At 48.0% G+C, this 26,600-nt stretch overlaps 1 protein-coding gene across 7 annotated transcripts in view; it reads right to left on the bottom strand.

Moving 5' to 3' along the window:
• HDAC4 (histone deacetylase 4) overlaps positions 1 to 26,600 on the bottom strand; it is a 171,378-nt gene that overhangs the window by 105,072 nt on the left and 39,706 nt on the right. For 2 of the 7 annotated variants that reach the window (XM_040068882.1, XM_040068883.1), the window contains exon 1: positions 2,126 to 2,246. The exons of the other annotated variants lie outside the window; for them this stretch is intronic. In XM_040068882.1, coding sequence (XP_039924816.1) covers positions 2,126 to 2,186 — 61 coding nt within the window. In that variant the 5' untranslated portion in view covers positions 2,187 to 2,246. Of the gene's footprint in view, positions 1 to 2,125; positions 2,247 to 26,600 lie in introns of those variants that run through there. 7 annotated transcript variants of the gene reach the window in all.

The raw sequence follows: 26,600 nt of genomic DNA, 5'->3' as shown, positions 1-26,600 counted from the left end.
ACGCTAATTATCATGGACGCTTTATTTATTTGTCTACTCACTCGAAATTTACGAGGGGGGGGGAAATCCTTCAACATTTACAAGAAAGCAATTAGGGCAGCAAATGGATTATTTCTCTTTAAACCTATGAGAAAATGCTCAGTGCATATTTCCTCTCTAATTTGTCTGCACTCAAGGATCTATTTTTGGAAGTCTCCCTAGACTGTATTGTAGCACCACATGTACTGTAATGGCATTTTAATTAGCCCAGAGAGCTGGAAGATGCACTCTGCATCCGAAAGAGAAGCAGCCTAACAAAATGAGAGCATCCTTCCCTTCCCTTCTCTGAGATTTACAGCAGCTATCAAGCCGAAATACCAATTATGTCTTCAACTGGAACCGACTACGACTGCTGTAAAAACCCAGTGCCTCGGCCTGGTCCATGGAACTCCACGGAAGCAAACCCGGGGTTTAAGCACTATTTACTCATACTTTAAAGGTGGATGGTAAAAATAAAAACTCTGCAGCCATGCACAGGCATAAGAGGGGACAGGAGGAGGGGAGACAAGTGAAAAAGACACAGATCTGTTAGAGTTATCAAAACACCTGTTTAGATGAACGTTAATCCATCTGAGGTAATTTTTTAATTACTAGGATTACTACCACTACAGCTAATACTGAAGTGAGCCACCTTGCCCTGCCATTGGGTGACATCATGCATCACCATCACCAGGATGATCTGGTATGTATACATGTATTTTTTTTCTTTCATTTTCCTTCATTCTGACTCCTTGCTTTGGATGAAGTAGAAAGTAGATCAGGCTGGTGGCTTCCTCAGTTCTGGAAGAGGCTGGCACATCTGGAATAGCAAACCCCCCTCATGCCCTTGACAATCCTGATTGTTCCAGAGACATTCCAGGGTCCAGATGTCAGTAGGTGGGTTCCACCAAAGCCAGGAGCCCACCCCAGCACTCAGCACCTCACTAGAGAGAACCAAGATAGGGCTCAAGCTTTCTTTTGCACTAGAATCTACACAAACACCTCACAAGAATCTGAAGATACTCAAGTGTACCGTTTACAAGAGCTTGGTTACTGCTCTCCTACCCTGGAGCTTGTAAAGATAAATCCAGCAGGTCACAGTTTGGTTAACATCAAGGTAAAAGCATAAACAGAAAAATAAAGAAGTTCAAGGCTGGGCTGGATGGATGGAGCTCTGAGCAACCTGATTTAGTGAGTGGTACCCTGGCCATGGCAGAGGCTTGGAAAGTCACTCCCAACCCAAACCCTCCTGGGACTCTAATGCTCAGCAGCTGTTAACACAAAAAGCAACATTTAATTTATTACTAGGAAGTTATCTTAGAAGCCAAAATACCTAAGAAGCATTTAAACAGGAAGCTGTGGTCCTCAAGGTGTTGACAGACTGATATCCAAATGACAAGACACCACCTTCTCAAATGCTAAACCCTGGAAGCATTGTGTTCCACTTCCTATGCCATTATTTTCCTTAATTCTTTGCAGCGGAAGGATAAAGCAACTCCTCCCAAACATGACAATCTTCAGCCTCCTCAGCAGACTCTGATGACTTCATCCCCACAAAACCAAGGAGATTTGTCACTTTGGAAATCCAGGGGAAAAAGAATAATCCTTCGCATGCAAATGTAAGCGAGCAGAGGTTCCAAGTAACCCATCCTCTCCATCAAAGAGGTTAACACTCAACTGGCATAATTACAGTAAGAAGGAGGAGCTGCCCATTCCAGGAGATTTGCTTCCCTTCCCCTTTGGGCAAGGAAAGCCAGAGCCCCCTCACAGACAGTCTCCCCACTGCCTCCCAACCAAGAATGCAGGGAAGGCTGAAACACCTTACAAGAAGAGAATGTACACCCTCATTTTTCATGCCTGTTTTTTTCTTCCGAGTGAAAAACACTCACATCTATTTAATGCTGGATTTCATTCCATTTTACTATGACTGCTTTCGAAATCAGCTCAATTTGGTCCACAGGAAGTAACTACGGAAAGCTAGGTAAAGTTAGGGCTAAGCTCAAGCACACACCTGAACCAACATCATCCTGATCTCCTCTGGCACCCTGGACACCGAGGACAGCTCAGGAAAGACGGAAACCCAAGGAATTCACCACCCCACACCCACCTGGCAAACACAGCCTCCCACAGAGGTGTGCGGGCCCATGGAGCAGCGGTGTCCTGACCATTTCCCAAGGTGCAGGAGTTGGAGCTCAGTCCCTGGGTGCTCTGCTCCCGGTCAGCTCCAGTGTCCAGCGGAAAAGGCTGAGCTCTGATTTCCCCTGGCAGGCAGTGCCCAGAGCGTGACCTTCCCAGGCACAGGGCTGTGTCCCAGACCCAGCTCTATTTCAGGCTCTCTCCAGTGGATAATGCTAGGCTGCCTCTGCTGGTGGCCACCCAACACCTCCTCCTGCCCAGCGCACAGCAAACCCCAGCACGCAGCTTGGAGCTTTCATTACCACCATTCCCAAGGTCCCCAGGGCGCTGGGAGACTCAAGGTGGGATCTGCAGGATCCACCGTGTCCTGATGTTTCACCAGGCCCAGGCGAGGTGCTGCCTGCAGGATCAGCCTGGCACTTTGCACAGCACTTCCCCCTCATCCTAGCCTCATCCCATAGAGCCAACCAGGATCAACAACAGGCAGCAGGAAAAGCATCCCTACCGACCTGTTCCTGACATAATTTCCTTATCACAAGGGCTGGAGCCCCTCTGCTCTGGAGCCAGGCTGGGAGAGCTGGGAAGAGAAGGGAAGGCTACAAGGAGACCTCAGAGCTCCTTCCAGAGCCTAAAGGGGCTCCAGGAGAGCTGGAGAGGGACTCGGGACAAGACATGGAGGGACAGGACACAGGGAATGGCTTCCCACAGCCAGAGGGCAGTGAGAGATGGAATGATGGGAAGGAATTTTGTCCTGTTAGCGTGGAGAGGCCCTGGCACAGGGTGTCCAGGGAAGCAGTGGCTGCCCCTGGATCCCTGGAAGTACAGAAGGCCAGGCTGGATGAGGCCTGGAGCAGCCTGGGACAGTGGAAGGTGTCCCTGCCCATGGCAGGGGCGTGGGACTGGATGAGCTTTAAGGTCCCTTCCCACCCAAACCCCTCTGGGATTCTGTGATTCCATAATACCTGCTGTTATCCACCAACTTTAGATTGTCTGCATATATCATCTTCATGTCAATTATGTACAGATTTCTAAAATTTGGACTTCGGATATTTTTAAATCCTGCATAAAAAAACAACAGACTCCCATTTCAAAGGATCTAAAAGTAGATTCCACTTTCACAGACTTGGTGGAACAGCAATTTCCCCACTTGCGACGAAGGAGCCAAGACTGCGCTGTTCATGACTATAAATATATTCATAGATATTTTCCCTGGCACAAAGCACTTCAATTTTAAAGGCAAGAGATTCATCAACTCTTCTGGAGAGCTTCATCCTTTTGCTGCTTTGATTCTGTCAGTGAGCACACGCTCCTGGCAGGAGTGGAGGAGGGCACAATCTGCCACCATCTGCAGGGTGCAATCCATCTGAAAAGGTGACTGTCCTCAAGAAATTAGCATAGTCCAAGCATTTAACTTCACTCTGGAATATTATGTTCAACCAACAGGCTCTTTCCAGAGCTATTCTGCAAAATGTTCCTGTTCCCTGCATGGTGGTGGGTTCTTTTTTTCCTAAGTTTTAAAGCAGCCTTTTAACAAAACTGGATAAAATTTTCCATCCTTCTCGGGAGGCAAACAGGGTAAAGGCAGGATTCCACCCTTCAAGTTGAATGTTTCTCCAGGAGATCAGCGTTATCAAAGTGAGGTGTTTAATCTGCTGAGACAGGTCCCGTGAACTTGAGCACAGTAAAAGAAGCCAACTCCCCAGGACTCCGTCGGCGTTCAGCGGGAGCGGTGCTGTTGGCACGCGGCCACTCCCCAATCCCCCGCTATTCAGAGCGCGCAGATCCCCACTGGAGAGACACAAATCCACAGACAGAACGCCCCTTTGATCCAAACTAATATCCCAGCAGGTTTTTCAAAACCGATTGCTGATACAAGAACGAAGCAAGGAAAGAGGGGAGGGGGGAGGAAAAAAAAAAAAAAAAAAAAAAAGCACCTTGAAATTATCTGCAATTGCCAGCAGCGGGAGAGAGGCAAAGCACATTTTCGAGGCAGGAGAGAAGGTTCAGTAACCTGCTTAATTTTCCCTTCTCTCCGGATGAATAAACTGACAGGAAGAAATCCAGCTGAAAGATAGCCTGGCTCTTACACAGCTTCAAAAGAGGCTCCAGCTCCTGCCCACACGCTCACAGGACATGATGTTCAAGCTAATGAGATGCCACGGAAAGAAAAGGCTTCTCTCTTTCCAGGAGGGAACAAACTGTATGCGATGGGAAGCAAAGAGTAAGGATTGCCTTCCAGACCTGTGTTTGGCTAGCACACGAGCTAAATAAGGCTGACCCATACAAGGGATGATTCTGGGGAGGGTTAAGATAGATTTTAGGAAAAGGCTCTTCCCCCAGAGGGTGCTGGGGCACTGCCCAGGCTCCCCAGGGAATGGGCACAGCCCCGAGCCTGCCAGAGCTCCAGGAGCATTTGGACAGCGCTCCCAGGGACGCACAGGGTGGGACTGTAGGTGTCTGTGGGGTTGGACTTTTTGATCCTTGTGGATCCCTTCCAGCTCTGGAGATTCTGTGATCCCATGAACTATTTCCAATGCAGGCAGCATCCAAAGGTTCTGATCCTTTGGATGTACAGAAAAGAGAAGTGAGGACACTTACTCAGCAACCCATTACACTCATGCTAACCCAGGAAAAAATCCTGGATGCAGCAGAGAGGGCAGCGAGAACAGAGGCAAAGGAAACTGAGGCTTGGAGCTCTCCCTGGACGCTGCTGGCAACAGGAACCATCCAGGATTTCACAAGTAAGCAGATGCCTTCTGGCCTTAGGAGCTGCCTGAGCACATGGCAGAACTGGAAAGAGCAGGGGGAAAAAAACCGGGGATTTTTCATCAAGGAAAATAAATATGGAGACAAGGAAACAGAATGGTTAGCAGATCAGGCTTTGGGTTTGATGGAGCGGTGGCTGTCGGGCTCCAAAGGCTTCCAGCCCCAACCTTTCCCTGTGCTCCATCACCCTTTCTGCTACATTCGCCATCTTTCAGGGTGGAAATCTCATCCTTGGAAATACCACATCCAAGCCTGTAACAGCATAAAATCTGTGGCTCACCAGGGAAAAATCCTTTTGGCCTAACGTTTTAAGGATCACAGACCAGCTGACTGTGCTTAGGAGCAGCCTGAACTGCAAGTCACCCTATGCCTGTTGAAGACAACAATGACATGTTTGAGTGCCACCCTCACTCTCAGAAAGGGAGGAGGACAAGTTTTCTCCTTGCTTTGCTCAGATTTCAAGCAGATGCATGTAAAAATTGAGTAAGTTTCTATACAAAGTTTGGACAAAAATTACTGGCACCCAGAAATCAAAATCCTGTCCCAACATGCTAATCCAGGGTGCTTGAAACAAAACTGGAGATAGTGCTTGGTCAAAATCAAAATCATCAGTTCAACAATCCTGGAAGTACACAAACAGCAATTAAACCAATCATGCAATTAAAACCAGTCACTTCCAGGGCGACCATATTCCAAACTTCAGCATTGGTTCTTCACCTTCAAAAGAAACAAACCCCCCAAAAGTGCCAAGCACCAAAGGTTACTTTTAACTAAAGATAAGAAAGTTGAGTCATTAATCAAAAAGACTGGTCTACTGTAAAATACTCAAACCAAGTATTTCTGTAGGAATTACTGCCCTTAAACTAGAGCCATGAAGAAGGAGGGCACTTTCTACAGAGAACTCTGGATGGAGACCACCTAATCCCAACCCAAAGGACAGCTCCCAGCAGCTACCCTCAGAACCTCCTTTGACTCATCCTGATGATGGAAAGTAGCGGAAAGCTCCAACAGAGGAAAAATCTCACCACTGCCACCAGAAAGGCACAATCCACCACTGCCTCGCACTCAAAAATTCCCTTTATTCCGGTTTTATGGCACATAAGGGGTTCGCACAAGCTGAAATGCTCCTGCAATGCATAATGGGTTTTCCTTACCACAACGGATCATTATTCTATGGCGAACTAATATAGTAATAGTAGATAATACCAGTAATACGGATTTGCTTTAGTAAAAGCATTTTAAATTGCATTAAACACAGTAACACAAGAACAGCACATTTTGAAAATGGATATTTCTAATTCCTGGTGTGTAAAGGAGCAACTCCTGTTTCCAAGCCAAGGAGAAGCAAGTCCGTCTTAACACAAGGCCAATCCAAAATCATGGAATTGCAGAAACGGTTGGAAAGGCCCTCCAAGATCATCAAGTCCAACCATCAACTCAGCACCACCGCTAAGCCTCGACCCAAAGTGTGGCCTTAACACTGGACTTTATGTTCAAAATAATGTGACAAAGAGGAGAAAAGAAATTTAAAAGCTTTCTAATGAGTAATATTGTCTGTTCCTTTAGGGCCTAGAACTTTTACCCACAATGTGCAGCCTTCACAGGGGGCTAAACAGCACCAAACCACCTCATGAGCTGCACTTCCATAAGTGGATTGCTTCGGGTCTGTCTGGAGACAGCCTTCATAGGGAATCTCAGGAGCTGCAACACCCAGGGGACTTCTGAGTCCCTGAGGATCCCTCTGAGTGAACATGATGGAATACTTTTTGTGTGTTACAAAAGAAAACAGAAAACTAAAAAGTACTCGGCAGAGGTCTCCAGATGTAATTGTGAGTAGGTGGTTTGGGCTGGGAGGGACATTAAAGCTCATCCAGTTCCAACCTCCCTGCCACAGGCAGGGACACCTTCCACTAGGTCCAGGTTGCTCATTTCTGTGTCTTTACGTTGAGTCTTGCTTCACCACTGCAAGTCAAAAAGCATAAATTAAGATACTTGGGTTTCCTCCTTAAGTTACTCCTTAAAGTCACCATTTACTCAGAAGTACTCAGGCAAAAACGGGATGATTTTGAGTGTTGTTTTCAGGGCTTTTTTCTTAATCTGGAGTTATTTCTCTCCCATTTCTCGCCTTAAAGCCATGCCTCCCATAGCTTTCTGTGTGCCCCGACCAAACTCCAGCTGGCACCTTCCAGAAAGCCATCAGAATTCCTTCGGCACTTCTGCAGCCAAGAGGTCCCTGCTTATCATGGGAGGGGAAAACATTGCAAATACGATCAGCAAATGGGGGAGTGGGCTCCACATAATTAACCAGAATGCGCTGGTCACGGAGAACAGGAGGCTCAGTTTCTCATTCCCTAGAATCAGTGCACATTGTGAGGCTGAATATATTATCCTTCCTGGATGTTATTTGAAATAAGAAACCACGGTGACTACAAATTTTCTAAATAGCAAATAATTCCATCGGTTTTGGCTGCATCCTCCAGTGTTTTACACCAACAGCTACTTCTGGGTTGCCTTCCTCCAGCCACTGATGGAGAATCCATCCCCTGCCTTTTGCTGGCCAGAGGCAGCGCCGCGATGACATTCCCATCAAGCCGGCAATCAATGGCCTCCCCCAAAAAAATCAATCCTGGCCCACAGTTCAATCTCCCCCCGCCATCCCGACACCCAGCCAGCCAGGAATCGTTCATCCTTTGTGCACCACGAGCAAAGGAGCAGCTGAAAACACTTGACATTTGTCAATCTGGATGAGATTCCCTCAGCTCTGGGTAAGGGTGTTCACTCCTGGAATTGGAAATGCATCATGGCAAAGCTAATCCCAGCATCACTGCACTGCTGTACAAGGACTCATCCAAACCAAAGCCTCTCACAGAGCCAGAAAACACCCCGAAAGGAACCCACAAGGATCATCCGCTGCAGCTCCTGGCCCTGCACACACAACCAACAATCCCACCCTGTGCATCCCTGAGTGCTGTCCAAATGCTCCTGGAGCTCTGGCAGCCTCGGGGCCATGCACATTCCCTGGGGAGCCTGGGCAGTGCCCAGCACCCTCTGGGATAGAACCTTCTCTAGATATCCAGCCTCACCCTGTGGTTTGATCCCTCTCTACTGCATGCTAAAAAGCCAGCGAGTAACACAAATAAATCCTCACTACTTTCCCTCAAACTGCTCCTCGATACCCAAGGCATGTCCTTGGACAGGTTTTTTTGAACATCTTGTTCTCGAGCCAAGGTTTAAAATTCAATGTGCCCCTGCATCGCTGTCATCCTGTACTCCTGTCTGGCATACACGAGGTTTGACCTTTTCAGATTTACATTTACAGCGTCCACAGTCCTTGTGAGCTTTGCTACAGACAGGAAAAAAACTAGTTGAGAGGAATTTCTGGAATGGTGACTGGACTGCTGATGTTTCCTAAGGCAAAACACATACTCCATCTATTCCAGCTTCCTAATACCCTGGTAAACAAGAGAAAATTGATTGACAAAAGAACCCTAACTAGCTGGAATCTTCTGGAAGATGGAAAACAGGCTTCCAGGGCTGCCCACACAAGTGAAGAAGCTTTGGCAGTCGCTGTTCAAGGGTAGCACAAACAATGATCCAAATGAAGAATTGCAGTAGAGAAAAAAATGCAGCCCAGCAGCTGGACTTCCATCTGAAGGAAGGAAAGCCAGGCACTTCCAAAAGTGTCCCACCACATATCCAGCCTCACACTTCTCCCTTTCCTTTGTGCTGCAGATGCCGTGCTTGTTTTCCTGGTATCCTTGATTTATGTGAATCCCTTCCACCCAGCTGTCTCAGCACCGCACAGAGCCTCAGTGTGTTCCCAGGCTGTGGGAACCCCAGCCTGGAGCAGGTCTTCTCCTCCTATCCAGCCCCCAGAGGGAGGCAGGCACACTCTTCCTAACACATCCACCACTGACAACACACGCACGAACCTCAAAGCTCTGGATTTTCCCAAGGCTTGCAGTGACAGGACACATGGAATGGCTTCTCGCTGCCAGGGGAAAGGGATAGATGGGATATTGGGAAGGAATTGCTCCCTCTGAGGGCAGTGAGGCCCTGGCACAAGGTGCCCAGAGCAGCTGAGGCTGCCCCTGGATCCCTGGAGGTGTCCAAGGCCAGGTTGGATGGGGCTTGGAATAACCTCGGATAGTGGTAGGTGGTGGAACTGGATGAGTTTTAAGGTCCCTCCCAACCCAAACCATTTCATGATTCCATGATTTGCCAGCACTCCCATCCTATGAGACCATATGAGTAGAGAAACAGGCTCTTGGATAAGGATCATCAGCCCTGGGTAACAATGATCCTCTTCAGACATTTGTATTCCTGGGCTTGGCTTGTGAAGGTATCACCAGCTTTGGCTTCCTCAGCCCTGAATGCCCTTCAGTGCTACAGAACATCCATGCCCAAATTACCCCTTCTGACATGTCTCATTTTCTAACATGGAAAATAACAGGCATGAAGAGGAAAGGCTGAGTTCAAGAAATGGCAGCATTCCCCAAGCCACCTTTACTAGACCCCCTACCCCCAGACCTGTCACCCCTGCCAGTCACTGGTCCCTTACCAAATCGTGGAATCATTAAAGCTGGAAAAAACCTCTAAGACCAAGCCCAACCATTCCCCCAGCACTGCCAACTCCACCACTAAACCACATCCCCAAGTGCCACAAGCCCAGTCTGGAATAACTTTGCCTCAAAACAAATTCATCTGCCATTTATAATGAATGGGTGAGATCCAAAGTATTTTATATTTAATCACCTGTTGATATTTTCAGCACAAAACATCAATGTGCTTGTACAACACTGCTACAGATCAGCAGCATCCGGCTCTGCTTTTAGCAATTTTATTTCCTAGAATACTCCTACTATGCACACTCCATCCATCTTGTCCACCATCAATAAAATCCACTGATCAGTGCCAGCCACCAAAACCTAGCAGAAACGTAAAGAGAGGATAAGGAATTGAGAGCTGACTGCAAAGGAGGCAGCTCCTGGGACAGAAGACTTGGGATTACTGTGAGAAGGGAGATGGGCAGCACAAACCGTAGGGAAGGTGAAAAAAAGTAAGAAAATAGGACGCAGCTGGTTAAAACAACACCTTCCTAGTCCTGCTTGGGGGCAAGAGCTGGATTTCAGTTTTTCTTGGGAAGCTCTGCCTGTGAAAGGGAGACAGTACCCATAAGCTTTTGAGCAAAGCAGCCAAAGAAGTAAGAGCCATCAGCAGAGCCTTGTCCCACCAAAGGGGGGGATGACACAGGGACTAGCTGCTCCGATTCTCCCCTGCCATTCCAAAAACCAGGCAGCAGAACAGGCCATGGGGGTTTCCCTGGCTGTTTGGGATATGCTGTGCACACAGTTCTCTCAATCTGGTGCCATGTCCTGAAAAAAAAAACACACAGCAGGAAGAAGCAGCAGCACCTTGAAGTCTTGGCTGATTTTTTTCACCCCAGGAAATTAAAAACTGTAGTGTGCCAAGAAGAGAACAAAGTATCAACAGGCTGCCAGGTTACTGTACTGCTTCTTAAATCATGATTACCACCACAAATTCCATCATCTGGGGCTAAGCGGAGCTCCAAAGAGATGTGTGAGATTAGAGACAGTTTGAATTATTCCCTCCACGCTTGGAAGGAGATGTAGAAGAGAGGGGAGTTTCGGGGGGCTTTTTTGAGTTTGGTGTCCTGCAGCCTGGTCTCTCCTTGATTCACTTCATTTCCGCTCAAACAAACCCTGACTGTTCGTGGGTAGGATGGACTTTGCAGGACATGAAGTTGTGACCACACAGGCAGCTCCATGGCCACAAGCCCCGCACTGTGCCTCAGGTAATGGGAAAAGGACAGAGCAAAAAAGGTACCAGTATGAGGGCACAGGAATGGGGGTTTTCAGAACAGGACCCAAACCACACCCCCAAGTGCCACATCCACACACTTTGTCACTTCCAGGCATGGTGACTCCACCACTGCCCTGGGAAACCTGGTCTAATGCCTGATCACCCCTTCAGGGAAGAAATTTCTCCTAATATCCAAGATCCTAAACCTCCCCTGGCCCAGCCTGAGGTTGTTTCCTCTCCTCCTGTGCCTGTTCCCTGAGAGCAGAGCCCGACCCCCCTGTCAGGGAGCTGTGCAGAGCCACAGGGTCCCCCCTGAGCCTCCTCCTTTTCTCCAGGCTGAGCCCCTTTCCCAGCTCCCCCAGCCTCTCCTGGGGCTCCAGACCCTTCCCAGCTCTCTTCCCTGCCCTGGACATGCTCCAGCTCCTCAACGTCTCTCTTGTCACAAGGGGTTCAGAAGTGACCTCAGGATCTGAGTGTGGCTCCCAGAGAGGGGGAGCTGAGCCAGCTCCCACTCGGGGCAGCACCTTGGGCCAGGTTCCCTAAACACACATCAAAAACCATGAACAAAACCACCTGAGACAAAGCTGGTTTTACTCTGTGGGCACCATCAGAAACACAAGCTGGTGGGTTCTATTCTGCACATCCAAAATTATCATCTCCACACTCTCACAGGGAAGGATTTCCCCCCAGGTCCTCACCAAAACCTGTTCTCCTTCAGCCTAAGGCCAATCCCCCTCATCCCATCACTCCATAGCTTTGTGAAAAGTCCCTCTCCAGCCTTCTTGTAAGAATTCTTCCCTTCCCCATCTTGCTCCTGCATCTCATTTCTGCCTCTGCAATAAGTTTTTGATTGAATCAAAACAGCTGTGCCTGCAGACCAGCAAGATTATTAATTAAAACAAAATAATAATAAACAACTCCCCTCCACATAATCTAATACAATCCAATACAAATTAAAACCCGTATTTTGAAGTACCAGGAACAAGAGCCTTTGCAGAGATTCTCAGAAATAAACCATTTTCATTTCAAGTCAAAATCCCAGCTGGAAATTCTAGTCATACATACATTTTCCAGAGTTCATGGAGCGTTTGGAAAACACTCTCAGGCACAGGGTAGGATTGTTGGGGTGTCCTGTGCAGGGCCAGGAGCCAGATTGGATGATCCTTGTGGCTCCTTCCAACTGAGGATATCATGAGATTTTATCATTTGATTTTTCACTAGGTTTTGTCTGTCCAATCCCTGGGAAGAGCAAGGAGCCAGGCTCCAGACTGCCCTCCAAGAGCACTCCAGCAGCTCTGCTGCCAAAGGGTAAAAAGGTTCTTGAAGCATCTGCAGTTCTCAAATCAAAGGGAACATCACTCACTAAAGTAGCATAAAACAGAAGGCCCTGGCCTATGGATTCCATGTTAATATTGACAGGTTGGAGCTCAGAAGTAGCACTTAGAAGAGTGAAAGAAAAAAGAAAAACCCAACACGAAGAGTTTTTGTTGTGAAGCGCTTAAAAAAGTTGAGGAGCAAATCAAGGACTCAGAAAATGGTGAAAAAAGGCAGAAACATCCCCAGAAAACTTCCAAGCATAGTCCTAAGTTCCAGAATGACAGCATCCTGGAGTATTTAACAATTTCCACTTAAGTCAAGCTAATACAAAGATTTAACTTTAATTTCCACTGAATTACTGCCAAAAGCTTTCCTTTAGTCGAGGATGGAAAAAGCATTCTCCCTCCTGATTTTTCAGCTTTTTCGGAATACACAGCAAGGAAAGGAGATTTTCACAAGGGCACACAGTGACAGGACAAGGGAGAGTGGCCTTAAGCTGGAGGAGGGCAGGATCAAATGGGATTTTGGGAAGGAATTCCGCCCTGTGAGGGGGGGCAGGCCCTGGCACAGGGTGCCCAGAGAAGCTCTGGCTGCCCCTGGATCCCTGGCAGTGTCCACGGCCAAACTGGACATCGGGGCTTGGAGCACCCTGGGACAGTGGAACGTGTGCCTGCCTCTTTGTGACAGGTGCCCTTTTCCTCACTCCTGAGCCTCAACTGCAGCCACCCCCAGTTTCAAAATGCAGTTGTTCATAAACCAAAGGTCAGCAGGGGCTTTAAAACAAAGCAGTCCCTGCAGCTGGGACAGCTGAGCTTTACAGCTCCGATAACCTCTGGGCAGCAGCAGCATCTGTCTGGGCAGGTCCCCAGCTCCTCTCTGGCTTTTGGCTGCATTCTGGAGGTTTGGGGAGCCTGGAAAAGCGGTGTTACGTGGTCAAGGATCTATGCAAACGCTAGGGGATTAAGCAGCCGCTTTTCCTGCGTGACAAGGTGAGTTAGACGATGCTAGAAATCCACCTGGGTGCTTCACTAAACGATTAGAACTTGTTGAATAACCCATAAACACAAGCGGAACTTCTGCCCTCGGGATCCACCTGACTCCAGAGGGCTTTCCGGTCCTGTCTCCCACCCCAGCCAGGCTGAGGAAGGGCAGCTCCCTGAGGGGCTCCTAAACACCTCTGACACACCTTTAAACAGGGACAAGGATTAGTACAAAATTTTCCAAGCAGAGAAAAGACCTATTTGATAGAACCATAAAATCAAAAAAAAAAAGCCCTCTATGATCATCGAATCCAACTGTTCCCACCACTAAATCATGTCCCCAGGGGCCACATCCTCTTGTCTTTTAAATCCCTCCAGGGATGGGGACTCTGCCGCTGCCCTGTGGACAGCCTGTGCCAGGGACTGCCTCTGAGGAGCAAAACCAGCTGGGAACAAGATCCCCAAGTGTGGAGAATGAGGCAGGCAGGCCTGTGAGTGTTCATTTCCATGGGGGAAACTCTGAGGTTGTCCAAAACCTGCCAAAATTAACCATCGGAGAGTCCAGAGCAGGAAAAGATGGGCGGAAGGGAAAAACCCTGCATGCTCTCTAGTGTTTTATCAACACTTACTGGTTTATTTTAAAATCTGGGTGGAACACGGGGAATTAATAGACCACCATATGCCCATGTGATGCATCTGCTACAGTGATTTATTCTTATAGTTCTTTTATTACCTTCTTTGGGAACTGAATGAGAGAAGGATCAGCATCCTGACACTTCGAAATTAGCTCGTTTTCAATAATGTCAGCAGGAAAGCAGGAATTAATCCCCTAATTTCAGCCTGAAAAATAGTGAGAGCAAGCCCAACAAAGAAAATAAAAATAAAAATTGTTCCTGTGTTTGTAAGAGGAGGGGGGAAAAAAAAAAAAGGTGCTTAGAAGAGCAGTGGCCTTATTATGCTGGCAAGGCTACAGCCCATGAGGTCAACGTTTTGATGAGCACAAGAACTTGTGCCAGAGGGGGGCGGGAGGCAGAAGAGACTTGAATGGGCTGAAAGCGCAGAGAGAGGAAGAGGCAGGGAAGTGGTCTGGGAATGAACTGGATCAGGGGTGCATTTAGGACAAGGGAGAGCAGGGAATACCTGGACAGGGACATGGGAGCAAGGCAGGACCTCAGCTACCTGCCCTGAAGGCTGGAAGCAAAGATGAGAGGAGAGAATGTGGTCACACTCACGTACAAGTGAAAGGAGGAAACTCAGAGGTGGAAAAGGAAGGAGAAGGACTTCCAGTGGACTTTGCATGCAACAAGAGAAGCACCATCTACCCAAGACAGCTTCCACCAGGTGGGCTCAAAGGGAACCCACAAAACCCCAGCTAGCTCCTGGGAACAGCTCTGTATGCAGCTTGGAGACCTCTCCAAAGTAGCAGAGATTTGTAGTGAAGAGCAGAGAAGACTGTGAGGTTTGGCTGTTTTGGGGGGGTTTTAGCAGCTCTCCAAAAGCCTTCCTCCACAGCAGCAGCAGCAGCATCAAGTGTCTCATCCCAGGGCTGAGTTTGCCAATAGGACTTATTCCTAGGCTTGCAATCCCCCTTGAGCTGGGAGCTGCATTTCGGTGCTGCTTTTGCCTGGCTCGTGATCCCATAGCAGTCACAGTTTCTATGTCAGAGAAGGAGGATTCTGTAACAATCAGAATTTATTGAGTTGGAAGACACCCACAAGGATCATCCAGCCTGGCACCTGACCCTGCACAGGACAACCCCAAGAATTGCCCCCTATGCCTGAGAATGTTATCCAAATGCTCCTGGAGAAATTTCAATTCGATTGAAACTCTTACTAAGAAAAAATAAGAAACCGAAACCCACAAGTAATGAAATGCAAAGATAAACCTGCATCCCTTCACTCAAAAACACTCATCGCAGCAACCTTGGGCAGAAACCCTGTGCTTCTACACCGAAACCTCATGGATCAGCCTCTCGAAGCCCAAATGTGGGAATCCCAATATGAATTTCTACAGCCAGCATCCAGCAGGAGAGGGCTGGAAGGGAAAGAACAGCAAGTCCCCAGCTCCCTCTTAGAGCACAGGCTCTGTCCCCGGAGCTGCCGGAGAGGAGCCGCTGGAAGCGGCGCTCGCCCCAGCCTGGTGTTCCAAACTCCAAACAAAGGCGCCCTTAAATGTGGTTTGATTGACGCAAATCAGGAGCCGAGCGGGTGATTCATCGCTGTCAGAGAGCGGCACTTGCACAAAACCAGCACGGGGACGAACTCGCTGATGTGCTCTGACACTCAGCACTGCGGGGCTGCACTCAAACCAGGCCCCTCAACAGAAGGGAGGGGTTATTCCCCCTCTTTCCCGCCCCCCACCAAGGCATTCTGGATTTTCCCAGGTGGTAATAAATCTTCGGACACAAACGCGTAGTTAGCAGCTCACCGTACCTCCCCACAGCTCCGCAGCGAAGATTAGCGTGTCAAATAAAGCAAAGGCATAATCCCAGCAGAGCTGAGGGATAACCCATGGCCACAGCCCATCCAATTCCTGCAGTTGGACCAACGTGCTCTGACCTTTGCATGCCCAACCCCAGCCTACTCCCTCTCTCTCCACGGTAAAGACACTTTCCCTCCTCTTTTCCTATCCCTCGAGCTTCTCAAGAGTGGGGCCAGGCTGGTTTGGGGCTGGCACACAAATGTTTTCCCCCATTTCATAAGGCGGCCTTCGGAAGGAGCCCCGAACTGCGGCTCTTGTGCCAACCCTGAACTGGTCCCATTTCCTTGCATTTCATGAAGCTCTGCACAAGCTAGCCACAGGCGTGGATAAAGCTGGGATCACAGAATGGGTCAGGCTGGAAAGCAGGATCATCCTGGAGCACACTGCACAAGGATTGTTCCATATTCTCTGAGTATCAGTCCAACATGCCTAAAAGATTTACAGATTTGAGAGAAACAGCACAGATCACAAACACCTAGTTCTCCTAGCTGGAAATTGGAGGAAGAGCTGCTGGGCCACAGGAGGATGCCTGCCACCAGCAGCAGGCTGGGGCTGTGCTGCTGTACCACACACAAAGAGAGCAAACAAACTTCTACCATAATTAACTCATGAAAATGACACCATTATGTTCCTGCAAACAATTAGCAGACAAAAGAGAATGTACAAAGATCCTGCCAACGCCACAAAATAAACTGAAGACATTGTTTCATACTTATTTTCTCATAAACCATTTCAAGACAAACGTGACTGTAGGTAAGACAATTCCAACAGCTATGACTTTTGAGGTCACTCTTCAATCCAAGGAGCACCTTGGAGTGGAAAAACAGATTTCAGCGGATTAGGCACGAAAAAGGCTGTCAAGATCTGCACAGTGGCTTGCACCAAACCTCTGCTCCTCAGCCTTCAGTTTTGCTAGCACAGCAATCTGGGCCAAAGCCTCTGGATCTTGAGCTAGCTTTGCTGGAACAAGCTTACGTTTGCACCTGAGCTTCCCAAAGAGCCGCCCAGATCCATGCATCACTCACAGCCCTCTGGCTCCTGGGAAATCCAGCACCACCTGGATTTCCCAGCCCCTCACCTCTCCTCCCAGCGGGAATCTGGGCCCAGCTGCCCCGCAGTGACCCAGGGAAAGCAGCTCCATTGGGGATGAGCAATGGAAGGGTCCTCCCTCCCAGTTCCACAGGGTTCATCTCCACCCACCTCTGCCTTATGGTTAGCTGGAGATAAACCCTAAGCCAGGATGGCAGCAGCACCCAGGCTCCTGGGAGAAAAGAGACTCCAAGCAGAGAGTACCAGAGACAGGGTACATCAACATCAACATCTCTGCTCGGTGCACTCCAGACAGACACCTCCTGGAACATGGTACCTACACCGTGCTCTACTTTGTGTCTCAGGGCTTGGCCTGGGGGATCCTTGTGGGTCCTTCCCAGCTCTGGAGATTCCGTGGTTCTATGAAACAGCGCTACTCCACTACGGAGAAGAGAATTTAAATGAAGGGCAAACTCTGAAAGAGCTTCCAGCGCCACACGCAGCCCTTCCACTTGGTTCAAAAACGCCTTCAACATCTCTGCATTACTGCAGCTGGAGCAGCCTAAGGACAAGTCATTCCACCAGCTCCAGCATTTCAGAACTAACTCCTGAGGGTGAAAACAGAGAGAGAGGGGGAGCAGAACACAAGGAGAGATTTCTCAGAAACACATTACCACAAAAGAGTGAAGTACACAAAGTTTAATCCCACAGCACAACAGCTGTCACCCCTCCTCAGGTTCTGGCTTAGTCATCGTTAAAAAAAAAAAAAAACAAAAAAACAAACACAGCTCAAAGACCAAACCCTCCTGAAGTTTAGAAGTGCCCATGCAATGCTGGCAGGAGTTTCCCCGCCCCCCGGCACTGCTGCCCAGGAATCTGGCAGGATGTGCCTTCAGCTGTGCTCTCTAAACAACAGATCGCTTCTTATTCTTATTTCAGGAAGGGAGTCTGCAGGCAGGACCCTACAAGCAGCTGCCTGCAAGAGTCAACAGCTGGAAGCTGAAGAAAATTATTTTAAAAATAGAGAGGGCAGCAGGAGATCAACATGTGAAGATCAGGACAAGGTGACAGACAAGAGCAAATACATTCATATACTTGATAAATTTCTATAGCTCTCGGGGCCTGGGGTTTAGGAAATTGTCAACGTGACTAACATCTTTAGGAAGTCCAGAAATGAAATCTTGCCTTGTTTTTGGCTTAATGCAGGAAATCAACTTTAATGACAACCTACAGTTAGCTCTAGAGTAATTTTCTTTCTGCTTCATTGACATACATGACAAGACTTTATTAGCAGGGCTAAAATTAAAAACAAAACATTTTTCCCGGCTGCACAGAATGCTTAATGCATACACTGACACTTCAAAAAGAGAGACCAAAAAATTATTTCAAAGCAATGTATTTCAGCTTTTCCTAGTATTTTACATCAGAAGTTCTGCCACCGCAACCACAGATTTTTCATCATCAAGAATAACCACTGCCCAATTTGTTTGCATGGAATCCCAGAATGGTTGGGGTTGGAAGGGACCTTAAAGCCCATGGCATTCTAGGGCAGGGACACCTTCCACTGTCCCAGGCTGCTCCAAGCCCCAGGGTCCAACCTGGTCTTGGACACTGCCAGAGATCCAGGGGCAGCCACAGCTTCTCTGGGCACCCTGTGCCAGGGCCTGCCCACCCTCAATGTAAAAAACTCTTCTTTTTTACATCGGGATCTAAATCGATCCTCTTAGCTTAAATCCCTTAACCCTTGTCCTATCAATATTTTGCACGTCCTGTATTCTTCAACAGTGTTAAACTTTGTGATGTAAGCATTCAAGAACTTCAAATTAATGAGGAATCACCTCAAGTTACGCTGTTAAAAAAGAATCAAGTCATTTAAAAAGAATTTTTAAAAAAATCAAAAGTTTAAAAGTTACAGGGTTTTAGGCCACTGAACTAGTTTGCCATTTGGTACCCAATAGTCCTTCCACAATTTTCCAAGTCGAAACAGCAAGTCCCAAATGTTTCATCCTGCCAGGCATCCTTTAAACCTGGTGTGGTTTCTAAAACCTTTCTGCACACAATGTTCCCTAAAACAGTGTTCTCACAAGAATCTTTCCTCTATTCAGATGCTTCTTCTAATGACAGAAGAACTTGGATTGCGTGAAACCTTAAAAATATTGAGCCGACTCAGGATCCGTGCTGCCCAATGGGATTGGGTGGTGAGGCACTGTCAGAGGCTTCCCAGGGAAGCTGCAGCTGCCCCCAGTTCTCTGCAAGTGTCCAAGGCCAGGCTGGATGTGATTTGGAGCACCCTGGTCCAGTGGAAGGCATCCATGCCCATGGCAGGGAGTGGAATGGGATGGGCTTTAGGGTCTCTTCCCACCCAAACCATTCTGGGATACCACAGGACCAGTCTGTGAAACAGCCACACTTTAAAATTACAGACAATAAAAATGTGTTCTCTGTAAATATGAGAAGCCTATTCAGGGTGCAAATCTTTTTTAGGGTGTTCCACAGCACCACCTTAATGAACCTTAAAAGATGGGGCAGCACTAAGGGATCTAATCCCGCACTGGATATATCAGGTGAAAGACATTGGCCCAAGGAATTGTGTTCACACCTCTGGAAGAGCCCATGTGGATGATTTCTAATTACCCAAACTAAAACAGAAATACAGGTTGGCTTTTTGCTTTCTTTTAGAAAACCCTTAAAAGATTTTGCTTGACTCTGTCCTGCATTAGAGAAGAGAAAGAAGACGGAAGAGAGAAAGAGTAAGTAATTATGATTGTGGAAAGAAAATCTGTGGAAAGAAAATTTGTTTTTTGGTAAGCTGTCAGACTGCTGCTGCAGAGAGAAGTTACCCAAAGAAGTGATCCTGCACCACAGCAAATTCCTCCCAAGACTCCCCAGTCCACCTCCAATGGAAACACATAAAAATCTCCACTATGGTAAAAACCACAAATCCTAATTTACAGGAGTTCAGCGAGAGCAGACCATTATGGTAAATGGTAAAATACACAAATCCTAATTTACAGGAGGTCAGCAAGAGCAGAGTCCTTGACACGGTCAGCAGCGTTTTCCCCCTGGCTCCAAGGAGCTTCTCCTGGAACCCCAGCTCACGGCACGATCCAGGAACAGAACTTTACTGCCCGTGTAATGAGTGACCAGACCGCAAGAGGAACACGGGATGCAGCCATTAAAACCCAGAGATCACCACAAATGCCATGGCTCAAGGCTGCAGTACCTCGGCTCTGCTCTGCGCGGCTGAAACACTCAGTACGGGTTTGTTTGTTCATTTCGTTCCCGCTCTGTGTGATTAAAAACATGTCAGTCACCCAAATAAAGCAAATATTGCCATCACCGAGCAGGAACTGTCTGCAGAGCTGACCCCAGTCACGTTCCTGATAGGCAGGGCTTTGACTGCCACTTAAAGAATCACCAAGTCCAAACATTTACTGCAAAACTGCACAGAATTTTCTAGCTAAGCCATGGACGTGATTCCTGAAGAGCTCTGGCTGATCAATCACATCACTTGGATACCAATTTGGCACTTAGGGAAAGGAGGGAGCTGGGGGTGCTCACCTGAAGAAGGGAAAGCTCCAGGGAGACCTCAGAGCCCCTTCCAGGGCCTAAAGGGGCCCCAGGAGGGCTGGAGAGGGACCTGGGACAACGCATGGAGGGACAGGACAAGGGGAGATGCATTTAACCTGAAGAAGGGTAGATTTAGATGGGATATTGGGAAGAAATCCTCCCCTGGGAAGGTGGGGAGGCCCTGGCACAGGGTGCCCAGAGAAGCTGTGGCTGCCCCTGGATCCCTGGCAGTGCCCAAGGCCAGGTTGGACACTGGGGCTTGGAGCACCCTGGGATACCAGAAGGTGTCCCTGCCCATGACAAGGTGAGGAATGGGCTAAGTTTTAACGTCTCTTCTTCCCACCCAGACTATTGTGAAATTCCATGAAATTCAGTACAGCAGAGATCGAGGTAGGGAAGGGACACTTTCCCAAAAAAATCCCCGAGGAGCAGGGAGACTCTGAGCTCCTGCTTTCCCCGCCGTGGGAATCACAGCCAGTTTAGGGAGCAGTTTTCCACCGCAGCACAACACAAAGGCCCTGGAGCTGGCCCTTGGAAGAGGCACTGGAGCTATTTATAGCAGCTCAAGGTGTGTGCTGCCGCTGCTGCAGACAGGGAGCAGCTTGTTTTCCCAGGAATTGATCTGCACGGGCGGCTTATATAAACAGTTGTTTCTCGCTCATTTCCACACCGCCGGCATCTCCCGGGGTAAAAACGTGCCTGTCAATACAGCAGCTGCTCGCAGGCAGCAGAGCTGGCAGCAGCTGTGATGCCTTGAGCTGGGGATTCTAGGTGAGCTCGGGAAAGATGTTCCAAAAATACAGCTGCAAAAGCTGTCAGGTGCAGCTGGATGCAGGCAGAGGAGAGCCATAATCTCCTTCCACGCTGCTCTTCTGCTGTTTAAAAAACCCTAAAGCCAATTCTCTCAGTTTCACTCACCATAAATCCTTGTTTAAGCCTATCTGCACGAGCCTTTTGGATGATTTCTATGGGAAGCTCTGTATCCAACTTCTCTTTTGGGGAAGTCCAGTTTCTCTGAAGGCTATTCCTTCTACTTCAAGAGATATTTGCTCCTGCCCCACAGCATTCTCCAATGATTCTATCGGAGCAAATGAAGGCTGGGAAGCTGCTATAAACAGGTAGAGAAGCAATAACGCTTTGCTTTATCTGGAATCATCCAGGGCACACCTCATCTCTTTCAGGTTAATCAGATTTTCAGAGCAGGACCCAAAAGCTGCAGTTTAACTCCACGGTATGAGGAATGTTCCCTGCACAGAGATTCCTTATCACTTTTCCATTTTAAAATTTAATGACAAACTGGAGGAGAGAGCCAAGGCTGCGGCCTGGTTACCAAACACTCAGAGCTTAGGGCCCTGAAACTCGCTTTCATCTACAGCAGAAGACACTGGAAAAGACGGGAAAAACCACCAGCAAGCCTTTGTTTCCCCCCCAGTGATGTACCCGGGTTAATTCTGCTGGCTGCGCATTGCAAAACCAGCACTCACCTAAAGGGCTGCCGAGCTGTTGAGCAACTCTCCGACCTCTGTCGCAACTGCAGAAGTTAATGCTGAGCACTGCTGGAGAAAATTAATCTCTTCCAGTTGAGGCAGCAGTGTATTGCATCAGGGATCCCAAGGTTTCACCTGAGCAGCTGCTTTGAAACCCAGAGGAGCTCAACCAGCACCAAAACAGCAGACCTACCCTGACAGAAATCCCTAAATATCCATTTACTACACCCTCTGAGCCTGGAAGAGCCTTCCCAATCAGTCATAAACCCTTTGACCTCCAGGCTAACACACTCCACACATGTCCTGCTGCAGCCTCAGCAGGTGAGAAGGCATCTTCCTCCTCATGTCTTAGCAAGAAGTGCCCAGGAGACCTTTTTTCATTCCTTTAGATACAAAAAAGGCAAGCTCAAGTGAGCCCTGGCCAAATGAATGCAAAATATTGTGTTTAACCAGTGCTGTCCTCGCTGCTGGCTGCTGTTCCTCTCTGGGGACAGAGACAAGATCATGGAATCACAGAATGGTGTAGGTTGGAAGGGACCTTTAGGATCATCTCACTCCAACCCCCTTCCGCAGGCAGGGATGACACCCAGATGCTGCTTTCTGCACAGGAGATGCACACATGCATTGGTATATTTGTGCATAAATATCCATATTCAATATGTATTTTGGACATACAAGCATATTTAACGCCAGTAGAAATTGCCATTGATCAAAATCCTGTACTACTGACTGACCTCGCAGTCTTCATCCAGACACTTATGAGGAAAGACACTGGAAAAGCTGGAATTTGGGGGGATGGTGGCAGGGGATGAAAGCAAGCCCTCCCTCCCAGCATGGATGCCACCAGACAGCAGCTCCTCCCAGCTCCCTTGTCTTTTTAAGCGAAGATTACAGAGGTTTAGAAAGGAGCAGCTGCCGCAGGTTGAGATGTGAAACAATCAGCTTGACTCTGTACCACGCTCCAGCTCACAGAGAAAACATCATTTGCAGCAGTGGCAGCAAGCCTGCAGGTGAGTGCAGCCCAAAGAATTGCTATTCGGGGGAAAAAAATCCCCAAATACAGATGGGTTAGCAGCAGAGATAATGGCATTTCACTCCACAGGTTTCATCCACTATGAAATTTGGGGAAGTCTATTTCACACGTACATTACCAGCTGCCCGAAACCAGCATCAAAATGTACCCCGGTGCCAGCAGACTCTGTGTCCAGGATGTTAATTAGTGCTCCTTTCCCTCCTGCCACAGGATGAAGGCCAGGTAAAAGCTCTGCACAAGTCAGCGTGATTAATTTGCCGAACCCGTGATTGGCTGGCCATCACGTAGCAGTCCCGCAGTTAATTCACAGCTCCAGAAGACACAAACACATTTCGTGCCTTCCTGAAGCCAGCCAGCATCAGCTGCCTCCTCCCCGCAGAGCTGACAAGGCTCATGGATTTAAACCCACGATTCCTTGGAAAACAGACAGGAATAGTCTGATAAATTGAAAAAAGTCGGCAAGTTAATTTTTATCAGCCTTTAATTAAATTTGTTTCTAGAGGTTTCCCTTTATTACTGTCTCCGTGTCAGGGATAAATTTGAAGTTATTCCAAGTGCATCCCCCTAAAACAGGCAGAGCTTTGAGAGCGCTTGACCAGAGAAGCTGTGGCTGCCCCTGGATCCCTGGAAGTGTCCAAGACCAGGCTGGATGGGGCTTGGAGCAGCCTGGGATAGTGGAAGGTGTCTGTCCCTGCCCATGGAACTGGATGGGTTTTAAGATCTTTTCCAGCCCAAACCATTCTGGGATTCTATGGAAACTTCCTTATGGGAAACCTCATGCTCCAGGAACCAGATCTTAGATAAGAGTGCTTATAGGAAACTTAGTGCTTTCTGCTGCTGTTGGTAAAGTGGGATTTGGAGCCAAGGAATCCCCAAGAGCAATAATTAAAGCTTTTTTTTAAAAAGTGAATTACAGCGACTACGCTGGATGAAAACATTCAGTAAGTGACAGAGAAATACACTGTACACGAAGCTATGCTGGGCTGAAACTGTTCACTCCTTTTCCTTCCTTTTTCACATTTAAGTTCACTTGTTCAGGACCTATTTTCTATAGTTCCTATTTGGACAATATCCATTACCTGTCTATTCATGGAGCCATCCAGCCAGGACCCACCCAGGCTCATACCTGATGCTTTACCAAGTCCAAGTCAAGTTCAGCATCTCTCTGTCCTTCTCCACCAAGCCATCATCATCATCATCATCATCATGCCTGGACCTTCATGGCAACATGAACATCTAAAACAACCCTCCAACACTTTGAAAAATCCCTGTTGCAGCACGGAATGAAGCAGCACAGGAGAGAGGCAGAGTTCAGGAACAGGGAGGGCAAGGACACAACTGGTTCCCCCCATAGCAGACAGAAATATCCCCATTTGTGTAAATACAGCCTTAGTCAACAGGGCGACAAATCCCTACAGAGATAAATGTCACCCGCTGACGTCAGTGCCACAGCAACCTAATCAAAGTACAGCCTTCATCTATTTTTAAACCACAGTTCAAGTATTTTTCTTTAAAAAGGAAAAAAAAAATTGTTAAAACCCATCTTGAAGAAAAACAAAAACAAAACAAAAAAAACTCTTGAAAAATAAATACATTTAGCAGTAAAAGGTGAAATAGTTATTTCTCTATAGTGCTGTGGCCATACAAGCAAAGCTTTACCCAAGCCTGAAACTTGCTGTTCCATCTGATGCGTCAGTGCACTAGAAAGCAAAAGATAAGGATTTGGGAAAGCGAGCACATCAGATTGGCACTGGCCTTTGTATTGGAAATTTACCCAGACAGGTTAAAAATAACACAGGGAACGTTGGGAGCCATGCTGAAGGTCGCTCTCAGTGGAGCTGCTGTTTTTATAGTACGAGCTGCCGGTGACATGTGACCGCCACTGCCAGTATTTGTGTCCCCAGCACACACCAGGATCCCCTGGCTCACAGTTATGGTCACGGAGGCTGCTCAGGACCAACACATCAGAGGAGCTGAGCCCAACACTTCCTTGATGGACCTGTTTTCCTTCTCAAAGCCTGTGACTGACACTGAAGGGAGCCGTTCCTGTCCACTGGCCAACATTCCCGTTCTGCATTCCCATGGTTTTAAGGCCCAGTGTCAATAACACAGCGATGGTGACGCAGAGCTCAGCACAGAGCTCCCCAAGCTTCAGGCCTTGCAGAGCTCCATGAGAAGAGCATCAGTACCTTTACGAGAGAGCTGGTCAAACATCCACCGTGACCAGCTCGAGGGTATGTTCTCCATGGTGACCACATCTGGGCTCTCCATGGTCTCCATTTAGAAAATAATCACAGAATCCTCAAGGTTGGAAGAGGCCTTCAAGATCATCCAGTCCAAGCACCAACACAGAGCCACCATAACCGCCCCCAGTGATACCCCCAGGTGCCACATCCAAGCGCCTCTGGAATGTTTCCAGATATTGCACTAGCTCCCTGGGCAACTAATTGCAACATCTGACTAACCTTTCAATGGTTTATTTTTTTTCTACAACCAGTATTCAATATCCAATCTGAACCTCCCCTGGTGCAACTTGAGGCCACCTCCTTTCATCCTTTCATTCAAGGCACGGCAGAAGAGCCCAATCCCCACCTCATCACAACCTCCTGTCAGGTACTTTTAGAGAGCAATGAGGTCCCCCCCCACATCTCCTCTTCTCCAGAAGGAGAATTGGAAAGGAAGGAATTCCAAACTGGGAACACCTGATTCTGGACTTCATGGGTGCAAGAGGCTCTTGCTGCTTCCTTGCAGTTGCAAAGTTTTCTGTAAACGCCTCACTGGGGGAAAAGCGTCTCCAACAGTTAAATCTTCAGCTTCAGCTCAGATTCCACAGACAACTTGAAGAAGTCGTTACTGGGTGTTGGAAGAGCTGAGCAGTGACCACCTGTCATTCACCCAGTCCTCTTTCCATGCTGTTCTTGAAAGGAGAGGTGGCATGGACTGGATGCTATTGGGAATGGCTGTCAGCAAGTGAACACACTTGATCTGATCTTGCTTGCTGGTTTTAAGGGAAGAAACTTGCTGTTTAGGAGGAGTAAGGATCTTTCATTCTTCCTTCAACTGGAATACAACTCATTTACGGGTTTCTTAAACTTACGTGTACTTAACAGAGGGATACCCAAAATGGGTTCTGCTCCCACAGAAAAGCTGGATTTCCAGGCCATGTGGCCTCATCCAAGCTCAAACTCGACCAGCAAGGTTCTGCTGGGCTTCCAAGCTTAACTGGACAGAAGGAAATAAATTTTCAGCAGCAAAAGAATAAACATCAGCACAGGAGGATGAAAAACACGAGGGAAGGGAAGAGGAAAATTCCCATCAGCTCCCGCTTGGTGAGATCGCACACATGCCTCAACTCATGAAGATGCACGTGAAGACCAAGACAGATGTGCATCGATCCCTCTCTCAACAGAGGACTTGCCTTATTTAATGGAAGACAGCAGAGATAAACCTATGGGATAAACTAGCAGTGGAAGAATCCATTTCCCTACCAGAGAGAATCAATGATTATCCATTTTCCTTTTTATCCTCCTTGTCATACGGTGAATTGGAGCAAACGAGCTAACGGCAGCTCCCATCTGCTCCCCTCCCAGATGTTCCTCCAGCTACGGAATCCCCCGCAGAGCCTGCACCAAACCTGTTCTGATGGGATTCTCTTGCCAAAATTAAACATGACAAGCAAAGCAGCTTCCCTTGGAATGCTAAATTTAGTGCGGCTTGACCGCGTAACCCACAGAGCCAGACACGCGGAGGGGCTCTCCCGGGACTCAGCACTTGTGTCCAGCTCATTTCAAGTTGGGAATAGACTGGCTCATGGATCTGGAGTAGCACACAGACTCAAATGACATAAAGGAACACAAGTACAGAATAACAAAGTCGTTAGGCAAGAGCTCTGAGGTCCCCTGCAGCACTTTCTCAAACAAAACCCCCCATTTGGAGAGGGGGGAAAGGAACACAAAATGC

Source organism: Hirundo rustica, chromosome 7, assembly GCF_015227805.2.
Source record: "Hirundo rustica isolate bHirRus1 chromosome 7, bHirRus1.pri.v3, whole genome shotgun sequence".
NCBI classification, from domain to species: domain Eukaryota; kingdom Metazoa; phylum Chordata; class Aves; order Passeriformes; family Hirundinidae; genus Hirundo; species Hirundo rustica.
This window is presented reverse-complemented; position numbering and strand designations above follow the sequence as displayed.